This window comes from Xiphophorus couchianus, chromosome 20, assembly GCF_001444195.1.
Source record: "Xiphophorus couchianus chromosome 20, X_couchianus-1.0, whole genome shotgun sequence".
NCBI classification, from domain to species: Eukaryota; Metazoa; Chordata; class Actinopteri; order Cyprinodontiformes; family Poeciliidae; genus Xiphophorus; species Xiphophorus couchianus.
Window position 1 is genome coordinate 9,667,269 of NC_040247.1, and position 12,946 is coordinate 9,680,214.

General features: G+C 36.3%; 1 protein-coding gene across 1 annotated transcript in view; it reads left to right on the top strand.

Moving 5' to 3' along the window:
- snta1 (syntrophin, alpha 1) overlaps positions 1 to 12,946 on the top strand; it is a 36,103-nt gene that overhangs the window by 19,362 nt on the left and 3,795 nt on the right. The window contains exons 3-5 of the mRNA XM_028002404.1: positions 9,329 to 9,524; positions 9,809 to 9,998; positions 12,569 to 12,699. Of these exons, the coding sequence (XP_027858205.1) occupies positions 9,329 to 9,524; positions 9,809 to 9,998; positions 12,569 to 12,699 (517 nt within the window). The remainder of the gene's footprint in view (positions 1 to 9,328; positions 9,525 to 9,808; positions 9,999 to 12,568; positions 12,700 to 12,946) is intronic.

The window sequence follows — 12,946 nt, forward strand, 5'->3', positions numbered from 1 at the left end:
CAGTAAATCTGTTATGCTCTGTGTTTTTCTGTGTATTTATTTTGAGTTTCTGTCTGAGTCTCCCTGCTGTCCTGTCTTACCCTTTGATTGCTTGCTGTTGTGTCTCGTTTCCTTGATTACTCCCTGTGTATTTAACCCCACCTGTGTTCCTGGGTCCTTATCTCATTTGGCGTCTGTTCTGCTGTGTGTCTGGTCAGTCCATTTGTGTTCTCTGTTGCTACCTATGTTGAGCCTCAGCTTCCGCTCAGCAGTGGTGCCAGGGATTTGAACTTGTGTGATCATTGTTGTGTTCTGTTTTCTTGGATTATTCCTCATTAAAAACCTTTATTACTCATCTTACCTGGGTCTTCAAGCATCTGCCTCACCACCACCTCACAACACATCATGACAAAATACATGGCTGTTTGGCTATGTTGATTTAACACAACATAGATGTTTCAACACAGTGCAATAAGCACCAATAATAGTTTCATTTCTTGCATTGCTAATAAAGGTGAATCTATTTGCATTTACACTGAGTTCTACTGATTAAAATTGTCATATACCACTATAGGCTAAAGTTTTTAAGTAATCAAAATGGCTTTCTGTTGTTCCTTATTCCATAATATCTTTGCTTTGTGTGGTGCTTGAACCACACATAACCAAGAACTGATTATAGTTCTGATTGCAGCTAAAAGTAGCTGCAACAAAAATAGGTTAATATTGAAGGTGTCAGATTTATTAAATATCCATGTTGCATCAGACTTTCTCAGCAAACAAACATTTATATTTACACATATAAATACTTTTGTTACTGGCTTTCAATCTGTCCAATACAAAGTAAAAAATGATCAAAATACATGCTTATAATTGCTAGGCTTACAGAGCTAATATATAGATGCTGTTTTTCTACTGACCTCAGTTGATAAGTATTCTCTTGTTTTGTACAGTTATTTATGTTCTTATTTTGGCCCCAGACATCTTGCCTTAGAGATGTGACATTGGGTCATTCTGTTCCTGACATACATTACAGAGCCAACAACATGCTTCTGAGATCGTTGGCTGGACTTTGAAATTCCATCCACTCCCACAGTAACCAGTGGTGGGAGAAGAAACGGCTGGTGTTCATCTTTATTGTGCTGACTGTTGTACAAGAAGCCAGCACCTCTTTCTGACCATCGAAATAAAAAATGTGTAAAAAGAAATAGTCCAACAAGTTGATGTTGTTCTGGTTAGAGAGCAAAGGGTTTAAAGACTGCAGAAATTATGCAGCCAATGAAGAACAGTGCATCCTTGAGATTGAAAAAAGATTTGTTTTGGTTTGCAAAATGTTGCATAGCTGTAATGGCTGTAATAGTACTGAATATGCACATGTTTTAGGGATTTTAGCTTAAGGTCTTTAGTGGTTTTAATCTATTTGGTACTTGGTGTTGCAGATTGGGGACTAATTTAAAAAATCACTATGGATTTTGATATGTTTAGTTGCATTAGAAAAAATATATGTATTTTTGGTTGTTCAACAGAAACCAGGCTTTTAAAATAAGCCAAGCTAAAAAAAAAAAAATCTGGTAATTTGGTGAATTGTTTTTAAACTTACATTGCTAAAAAAAAATCTTTATAGTTTTTTTTGATGTTAACTGTAATAGTGGAGAACCGAGCAGGAAAAGATTAGTAACATACCTTGCATAGGAAGGCAAGAAACTCCTTGACTCTCACACAGTACAAAAGTAGTTTCGTTGGCTGCCAGATAAGCTAAGTAATAACAGTTCCATCTCAGCTAATTTTAGCTCTGTATTGAATGTGTCACCACTGGTATTCACTGCAACATTTCTGGCTGAGTTTGGCTGGGTATTCTGCATGCCTGCTTTTTCCATCTTAGTTTTCACATTCTGATTTAATATATATAATTTTTTTCCAGTCTTAATTTTTTTGGGGTGAATTACACTACCTTAATCTTGGAATCATTACATTTGTCTGTTTCTTTTTGTGTATAGTAGGTCTTAACTCAAAGTTTTTGAATATGACCTTAATGCATATCATGTAGAATTTCAACAACTCAAGAAATTTCTTTTTAGTTTAATGCCAAACACTTGATAGAAATACATGTCACCTTTCGTCTTTTACAAATATTGGACACGTTCACTTGTTTCTTCTGCTGTGTTTTTTTACCATCAATTTAGGAACTAATGACAACTGTGACACCATTTAGCGTCCACTGACTCAGTTTAAGCTCACATTTTTAATGGCCTCTCGAGAGTCTAGATTGCCTGATGGAAATTTGGTCATCTGCACCTGCCTGCCATTGTCTGTCAAGACACACTGCAGATATTCACTGATCTACTGCAGTTTAAGTACTGCCACTTAAGGTTTGCTGCCACTCTCATTGTAAAATGTAGTAGCTACAAAGAAAATACTGAATCCTCAGCTTCTATTCTAAATATATATTTTAGCTATATGTCTTATTTGAAGCTTTAACTTCTTAAACTTAAGTCAAACACCAAATATATCTTAATGCATTAATACACAAAGTGGACAGTTTACAAACTGAAAAATTGTTCCCTAAGTTAGGCTAAATTGAAAACTATGTTTGAGTGATAAACTGTGGTTCACCTGAGTCAAAAATTATTTTAATTTGGTTGACAAAGATGTTTAAGCAGTTCATATTAAAACAAGTGGATGAGGATGGAAACTTTGGGAAACTTGTTGTAGCAAAGGTTTTTATAGACTACTTGATTGATGTTAATTTCTCTTGTTTGCAGCAACTCAAAATAAATTAAAATATTTTTCTACATGTGTTTGCAGCAAAGACTAAGATATTTACAGACCTTTCACCTCACTGTTGGTGGTTAAAAAGCTAGCTATATGCTTCTGGAAATTGACCCTGAAAGTTTGATAGAACTTTGCTCCATCTCTTCAGGTAGAATACATTTTTATGTATATGTATATATATATTATTTTAGGTCCAAAGCTAAGCTGCTATTTTAGGCTACAGTCTGGACTTGGGCTTGGTCTGCCCAAATTATTGAGAGTGTTTTCCGAAACCACTTTTCATGGCAGCTGGTTTGTGCTCTTTTTAGAATGCATAGGTTTCTGGAAACTCTTATTGTGTTAGTTTTCTCTTCTGTTTTTTATTCTTCTTCATTGTTTGTATTTCTCTGTGGTAAATGCATTTTGCAAACTTTTTAAACATAGCAAAAAGTTGTTGCACTAAGTTGTAATGCTTACAACTAAGTGTGCAAGTGAGACTTGTGAAATACATCATGAAACATGTTTTTTTTTGGGGGGGGGGGTGAAGATTTGTCAAAGAAACAAATCTGCCTTTATTTCATGCACCTGTTGTTTATTGAGAAGCTAATGCCTCAATTATGTTTTAAAAACAACACAAACTTTACTGTTGAATTATCAGCTTTTTGTTAAAATCTTGTTTAAAGAGGCCATTTAAGAAAAAAATCTTATAATAAAATTTGCATACTGACAATGGAAAATCTAGTTTATCCACTCCATGTTGTCCACTGCTGTAGTTGTTATTGGCCAGAGGCAGGCCACACTCAGAAGCCTTATCAATATGCAAATAGGACAAATAACATTGCATGCTCAGACTTATTCCAAAGGTCAGTGTAGTGAGTTACTATTTTTTTGGACTGTGAGTGAACAAAGTTTACAGATACTGTACATGCGTATGGGGAAGGTGCAAAATCCACGCAGAAAAACCCAGTTTCAAATTTAAGACCTTTTTTGGTGAGATCACTGGTCTATATAGGGAGATGAATACAAATGCAGAGCACACTTTTTTGATTTTTATTTGTAAAAAAAAATTTGTAATTGCATGAGTGAATTATTGTTTGTCTTATGTTAACTTGCGATGGATGGGCAAAAAGGATGCACCTCTCCCTGCTCAATGACCAAAGAAGTTCCATCTTCATTTAATCAGATCTGAGGATGTAGGATTGATGTCACCAGTCACAAACTGATAGGTGGTGATGATTATGACGATCTTTTGTGATATATTCAACTTTAGGCAAAGATTTAAGCAATCCAATTTCTTTTTTCATTCTTATTTCCATATTTTTACCTAGTGCAATGAGATTGAGTAGATAAATATTGAATGACCTCAGTGCAGAAACAAGAAGCAGTTGCCTTTCTCATGGTACGAATATAAGTGTGCTGGCACAGGAACTAATGGAAAGAAGCTCATTTCCATGAAGTATTATGTATGCAAGTTGTCAGCTACTTCAAGAAGTGTTGACATTAGTTGCTGACTGCTTGATACATGCTCCCAGTCTACACATGCCTAATTAGTAGGAATTTGTCTAGAGATGTCTTGTTCTGTTTACAATGTTTATTTTGCTCAGTTTAATTGAGTCTTGTAAATAATTAAGAAAAATTTGAGATAATGAAAATAATAATAAAAAGAAAATATTTTTATTGTACTGCTAAATGATGACAAGGAAAATACTCATAGAGAGAATTATGATTTGCTAACTTTTACTATTTTATTCTTTGAGAAGCCTACACTAAAAGGATTAGTTTCAAAATTGAAAAATCACAATTTTGTATGAATTTTATGTTTAAGTTTTTTAGTGGACCATTGATAAACAAAATCCTTTAAAATCAGCGAGACAGGAAATTATTCCACAACCAAAGGAGGAAAAGGAGTAATCTTTTTCAATTATTCTTTGTGCATTTTAGTGGAAGTAATGATTTTTTCTTCTTCCTTTTTTATAACATAATTCTCAGCTGTGAGTGGGTAGACAGAAACTAAGATCAGCGACAGAATGAGCATCTAGAACATTATTATTAAGGAAGAATAGATTTCCAAAAGAAGAGTCACAGACTCAATGATACTGAGCATTGTCTTAGGAGGAGTTACTGTCAGTTACATTTTTTTTCTCCTCAGTCTATTCCTTATATCATCAGATATGAGTTGCAGTTTCTGAATTCCTATGATCAGTTTTAAAAAGATTTTTAGATAAGTTCTTACTTGTCAGTTTAAGATTAGAAAACCTTTAGTCATTTTTGACATGTTATGGTAGTTAAGTCAATATATCACTCCATTCAGAATGAGTTGATGTGACTAGACTTGAATATTAATATACATTTACAAGCTTTATTTTAAGATAATTGCCAAAATATATTATTACTTCATGTGAACTGTTACAAATTAAATAATTTTGAATAATTAGTTAATTTATTCATTCGTAGAGCAGATCTAAAAATACAGTTGCTGTACAACTGAAATATAAGCAACTGCAGCACAATGAAATAAAAGTAATCGGATTATCAATAAAACATAAAGAGCTTTAAAAGAAAAAAAAAACATTATTCAATTTATTGAACCAGAATATCACAATCAAACAGAGCAGAAAGGTTGTTTAAAGAGATTCTGAAATTATGAGCAATTCATAATCACATCTCACAACCCAACATTTTTATAGATAATTTTGGAACTGAGGAGGTTTACAGTATTTTTCAATATAATAGTCACAGCACACAGCTGACTGACCAAAGACTTAGTTAGGTATGAGACTGTGACATAAACCTTAAAGCAACAACTAGCCATGCCTATTCTTATTCAATTGCACTGATCAACTCTTCCCACAATTTTTCCATCTCATTGTAATTCACAGTCATTTATTTGTGCAGTACATTGTTTGAGCAGCCAGTGGGAAGAATACCTTCGATGAGTTACATGAATGCAAGTCTAAAACCGAGAATGAACACAATTGTTCTCCCAAACTGCTGAGGTAGGCTAATTGGCATACAGCAGTAGGTGAAATGAAAGCTGTTTGGATTATGCAAAAAGCCGTTTTTCCCCTGCATTGTTGATTTAAGGATGCGATCCCAAGAGCTTTCAGCAACCTCTTCATGTTTTTGTTTGATTATTTTGTAAGGATTTCCTGATAATGTTTTTGTCCCCACCAGAGATCCAGGTCGTTTAACGTTGAATACCTGCTTATTCCAAAAGTAACATAACACTTGCAATTTGTTACTCCACAAGTCTGCCAACACCACAAATCATAGCTAAATGTAGGGTGATATCAAACATAACCACATAAGTATGTCTAAGTCAAAGAGATGGGCCTTTTTAAAAATTGATTACAAAATTGAGTTTGAGATTTAAAAAAAAGATACAGTATACTGATTAACAAATAGATGTATAACTGGCTTGTCACACACTATTTTAACACAGGAAGGCCCCTTCTGTCTGCTCTTGTCCAGCGCTGTGACTCCTCTGCTTGCCCTCTGACTGCTTGCCTCTTGTACTGTGCACGAAGAGCACTTCACACTTCCCTAGTGAAACCAGAGCCTTACCTTCAGCCTCCTGACTTGCCATGTCCTTTGGGCTATTTTTACTCAAGCAGAGGCTACAATTGCTGAACCCATACCACAGCCTGCTGAGCTGGAGCTGCACTATGGTGGTGGTGGTGTGTAGGTGTATCTGCATGGGTGTGTGGCTGAACTAATTGTAACAAAGTGTGTCTATAGAATTGCTCCTAAACTGAATTTGCTTGTACTTAGTGATCATGAGATATAGTCTCACGAGAAACATAAACTACCTACGAATTAAAGAATTTAAAGGTACCTGAAGCATTTTTCAAATTATGTTATCATCCAAAAACTGACTCATGAGTATAGTCATATATTATGTAAATATATCAATTAACTTACTCACATTGACTAAACAACACGCGTTCAGCAATTGACTGATCAGTCAGTCAATTGATCTCTCAATTGACTGACTAATAGTTAAGTGAATATCTTGAATCAGCTAAAAGGTCACATGGGATGGGGATTCATCATTATTTGCCTCTGATCAGGTTATCACAAAACCATAACAACTTTTAGGTATAAGGCATGATTGAAACCTGTGGTCTCGTGAAATCTATTTGCATCATCAGAATGTCAAGATGACCTGAAAGGGGATTTAAGTTGAGGACAAAGCTCATCCTGCGCTGCCCCTCTAATCGCTTGGCAAGCTATTACAGCTGGCTTACCCATGTATCACACTTTGTGCTGGGGTTCTTTATCCCACCCTCTTGAAATTCATCCATATTCATCTTATTTTTTTTACCAAATCGCTTCTTTTTTAGAGCTCTGTTTTATTGCAACCATCTCATTTATTGATTTTTACAAACCTTTTCATCCTATTCATTCTACACATCTCTCTTTTATGGCCTCTTTTCTCCTGCTTGTACCCAAACCACAAGTGACAATTAAATTTGTTTTAACAACACTCAGTTCTTTCAATAGTTTAGTCTTGTTCCCTATAATATCCATTGTTTTTATTATTTGTAATTCATACTTTTCTGTCTTTCACGGCGCCATCTGGAGGGGTTTACCATGTCATTTGCTGACCGTGTCAAACAGTTATTCAGCAGACCTCTCTTATTCTCTCTTCTCTTTGGTTGAGACAGTGGACTTATATTGTTGTGATGTGGTCCGTGCTAGTGAAATCAGATTAAGTCAATGAACCGGCTGTGTCTGTTCTCAAAGGGTAATTGATTGTTCAGCTGTGGAACACAAGCAAGAAGATAAAATCACAAAACAAACTCAAACCAACAGTGAGGTGTTAAAAAGTGTTCTACTATGCAGGTACCTGCAGTGTGAAGTATATATTGCTAAGAAAATATATTCCCCGCTTACAGTTTTCTTATTTTTTGTCATAAATATGCGTTTTATATCTTTAAACAGATTTTAATATTGACAATAATAATAAACTTCACTGACCACAAATGTGGAAATTTGCCTTTAGCTTCAGATGGTGGTTGAAAACTCTCACAATATGTGATATAAAGGATTGCTACAAAATCATAAAGTTTCAAACCAACAACAGGCACAGCTTCTGATCTGAATAGTTGAGTAGCTGTCGTGTTCTGTGTTTTCTGTGTGTTAATTTCGAGTTTTCTGTGTCCTTGAGTCTCTTCGTTGTCCTGTCCTCCCCTTGATTGTTCCCAGGTGTGTCTCGTTCTGTGATTACCCGCTGTGTATTTAACTCCACCTGTGTTCCTTGTTCCTTGTCGGGTCCTTGTCAATTCGTTGTCAATGTGTGCGCTACCTGTTGCTGGACTTATTTATCATTAAAATCATCATAATTCATCTTACCTGGGTCCGCTGCGTCTGCCTCACCGCACCATCTCGTGACAGTAGCATTATTACACTTGGGGGGGGGGAATGTAAGTAATCTTGGTTGCATTTACTGCCCTGTTTTGCTTTCCCCAAATACAGGGGTGACTTAATTAACCCACAATTTGTTGGGTCTTTTCGTTTTGACTGTCATTTATATACATTTCCCAGTAGATAGACCAGAAGAACCTGAGTAAATACAAAAGGCAACAGTGGATTTTTTTGGAAGATGTGTGTCACAAAAAAACCCAAATATGGTTATGGTTGTATTGGGTTGCTTTGCTGCTTCACGACGTCCAGCAGAAGGTCCTGAGGGAGATTATCCTAATGTGGGTATTGGAAAACAATCTATGGAGGCAGTAGGGCAAAACCTCCTCCACATCTATATTTGTCAACCTAAACCAGGATTATTCAACCCCAGTCTTTACTTCAGCACACCTGAATTAAATAATTAGAACTTGACTGAATACTGAGGAGTTAGTCAAGCCATTTAATTCAGGTGTGTTGGACCAGGGACACATCTAAATGTTGCTGAACACCAGGCCTTGAGGATTAGTGTTGAATACCCTGATTTAAAGCATTTAATGAGGCCACAAAATGCAAAAAAAACCCCAAAAAACAGAAGAGATTTGTCAGCCATCAAAGTCTTTATACCGCACATGGATCTGTATTTCCCCCTATGCATATGGTTTTCTCTGCTTTGGTTTTCCCTAGGATTTTAGCTTAACTGACTCTAAAAAGGTGTAAAGTGACTGCAGCCTTTTGGCACCTGTCCACTGGAGTGAATAATCTTGGGTGTAGAGTGTTGAGATCCTTGTTATTGCTCCTGTCCCTATGGTCCATGACTTCCCCAAAAGAACCAGCTGTGCTTGGTGACCCATGGCATTGTGCTGGTGTACAACTAAAGTGAATTGCATACCAGTTATCCTTCCACCTGGTGCTCAAGGAATGTCCTCCTCCAGAATTATGAGAAAGGAGAAAATTAAGATAAAACCAACTACTTTTCATTATGTTTAAGTTGTTTTTACACATGAAGCTGCAATGAGTCTGCTATGAGTTGTCAAAAATGGGCTTAGAGACTATTTAAAACAGCTCCTAAGTGTGGTACTTTTTAGTTTGTAACAAACCTGAAGGATCCATTTTGGAAAAAAATCTTTATCGTTTCGTTTTGCAGTGCTTCATCTTGCTCACTACCCAATTCTCCCTCTCCCTGGCTCTTTTACAGTGAAATACATCAAGGACATGTCTGCATTTTTTAAAAGCGCCGGTTCCCCTGGAGCAAACCTCCCTTGGGATTCTCCCCCCTCTACACCTCAGAGGAGCAATGAGGTCTTCCCCATCGAGGTGAAAGAGCCTCGCATCATCCCACTGAGGATGTGCCAGGTGTCGCGGAAAGAGTGCCCCCCAGACACAGAGAACAGGTACTACATGTTAGACATCTATCACTTAAATGTCATGTTTAATTCAGTTAATATATTTCTCAGAACCAAGCTGAGGCTGAATGACAAGTTACAAAATTACTTTGAAAGATTATCGCAAAAGGGATTTTTTTTTTTATGTCTTACTTTGATATTCTCTTTAATATGTGAAACTTCCTCTTCAGCCTGAAGCTTTGCTCTCTTTGAGGTTTTTCTTATTTTTTTAACAGGCCCTTTTTTCCATTTTCTTTCCTCCCTCCCCCGCCTCCTTTAATCACACTTGCCAGGTATTTCGAGGTGATTTCATCCAACAGAAAGAACTCGATGTTCCTGCGGGCAAAAGACCCAGCCATGGCTCAGTCGTGGTACAATGCCATCCAAGCTGCTGCTGCCAGCCTTTTACCACAAGTGAAGGAGGAGATGAAGAGCATGCAACCTGGCATGGATGTCAAACATTTGGGCTGGCTTACAGAGCAGGTATGGAAGGATACTGGGGTACATGGGAAAAGAGTCAAAGGACTTGCTCTTCTTTTCTAAATTTTTTAATTGTATTTTTTGTACTCAGTTACCCTTTTTACTCTCTAGGCTCAGTTTTCTCAATATACTTGTTGGTTGTGGAAAACTCTTAGATTCTCCACATTTGAGACAAGCTAGCAAAAAAAACAGTAAGACTTATCTTAAAGTCTTAAATTTTAAGATACAGTAAGTCTGAAACTTTAAGATAAGTTTGAAAATTTCAAAAACTTGATGTTTTCATCAAATGTCATAAATACAGTGCCTTTTAACAGTAATTAAATTCCTTCACGTTATTCACAATAATGTAAATAATGAAATGTTCCTCAACTCTGATACTGCATCGCCATTCACATGTGGTAAAGACAAAACTAGTTACATAACCAGATTAGCAGTTTTCTTCAAAAAACAGCTTGTTGATAGCATCATTTACCATTTAAAGAGTTTACTGAGGCGGTTGGTTCACTGACAGCTCCTCCAGGACCTCATACTCCTGCAGATCAAAATAGATCTGATAGAAAAGAACTTGGTGTCCCCGAATATTGTGAGCTTAACCCTCAGTGCCGTATCTGCCATCAAAGTAATTTTGATGCACTGCTTTTTTTACAGAGATACATATCTTTTGGGTTGCCTGCACAATTCACCAGAATATGTGTTTTAAAATTAAAAAACATATTTTTCTGTGTTTTTACAAGTAATTTGCTATTAGTAGTAATTTACTACTAGCAATTTAATAGTAAATTACTACTAAATTACCACTACTGCAACCAATATTAGCCTGCTACTACAGCAATTAATAGCAGAAAATATTTTAATTTAAAAATAGATGCAGCCCCTCAAATCTGTAAAATATTTTGTCCTTTTATAGTCAGATGCCTGTCTTGGGTTAAACCTTTCCTTTCTGGGTGTGACTTGGAAACAGTGATTCATGAGTTAGAAGGTCACACGGATCAACATCTGCAACAAATTTATGTGATGTTTGAAAAAAAAACAATAGAAGGTAGTAAAAGTGGTTTTAACCCTTTTTTAACATATTGACTATACAGTCTTCCATGAGTGGGTCTTTTTGGACCCGTATTTAAGTGTTTAAATCAATGTGTTTTTATGCTACCTTTGTCATTTTGATTCAAAATAATGCTTAATATGATACTTTCTGCTGTGTTTTATTTCACACAAGAATTATTTCATGTTTGAAATATTTTCATTTTAGCTTTTTTGAGCATTTTTAGAAGAAATTGTAGAACATTTGTGATGATTTGTAAAACATTTTTAAAACGAAATGACAACAGCAATTTTACGGCAGCAATGTTGGAACAATGTCAGTGTCCATTATGTGTGTGCGTGTGTGTGGGATAGAAAGAGCACATTTCTTGAAACTAGCTAGCTAACCATGCTAGCTAACATTACTGTCTGTATTCTATTGTGCTGTGTGTATAATGCATGTGAGGGTGTGTATGTATGTGCATTTTTTTATCCATCCATCCACCCATCTTTTTCCATTTATCCAGGGTCAGGTTGCGGGGTCAGCAGCCTAAGAAGGGAGGCCCACAGTTTGCTCTCCCCAGCCACTTGTTCCAACTCCTCCGGAGTAAACCCAACTCGTTCCTAGGCCAGTTGAGAAACATAGTCCCTCCAGCGTGTCCTGGGTCTTCCCCGGGGGCCTTTATTTTTTGAGACAATAAAAGAAAGAACATTGACCACATTGATCAACAGGTTTCGCATGTCATTCAACACATTTTCTCTTGGTTTTCTTATCCAGGGTGTCAGACACACACAGAGAGACACAAGCACAGGCGCTATATTTTATGCACAATAAAATATAGGCAGGAATGTTAGCCAGCTTGATTAGATAACTAGTATTGGCTAACTTCAAAGAAGGCTAATAGGTTGATTTGTGACAATAACACCGTCACAGCACTGATGATCGACACACACACACACCCCTTTGTGAGGTAAAAATAAAGATAATAATTATATGTAAAAGTTCTTGCTTTGTAAAATATTATTATTCAGGGGTGAGACTTAGGATTCAGTGTGTGTGGTTCACAAAAAAATGTTTTCCTGACAGTCACAGTTGGTAAGAAACAAAGATTCCCATTAAATTCCATAGAAAATGAATGCGGCTCCTTTTGGACCCACTCACGGAAGAATGGGGTAGTAATATAAAACATGCTATTTCTTTAAATGTATAAAAGGTAAATTTAACATTTTAATTGCATGATATCAATAACATGTTTACATGTTAGAACAATAACATGTTGAGGAATACCTGGAATATGAAGTGATGAAAACTTTTCATAAGATAAGATTTATTTGTCGTCATCAACAGATTACAACGAGATTGAGATTTGCTCGACTCGAGTTAAGATGCAGATCTTTTCATTACAAAGATATTGCAAAAAGATGACCTCACCGGGTCCAAAAGGACCCATTTATGCATCAAGGTGTTCAGTTTAACTTAAGGATTGCTGTATGTACCCTGAAAGAGTGAGAGGCATTTAATTTCAGTCTGATATAATTGTCTGTGTGTGCAGATGTCCCAGGGTCCAGAGAAACCTCTCTTTGCAGTGTTGTCAGAGAAGGACCTGCTTCTGTATTCCTCCTTTCCTGAGAGCAAAGAGAGCCTAAGGAACCCCACCAAGAGTCACACCCTCATCACAACCAGGTTAAAATTCTAATTTCTTTACATCAGAGGTGCCCAGAGTGCATCGTGGTGGCTCTTGGTTCAAATTTGTTGCCCTTATGCAGATGTTTGGTAGAGATGGAGACATCTTTTTAATACATAGCTTGAAATTTAAATGTTCTATTTAAGCACATATTTAAATAGAAAATGTTGGGTCCATCGCAGTGTTTGTCTTTCATTTTAATGACATAGTAAATTGAGCCACAGACATCCAGCAGCTTTTACAGCA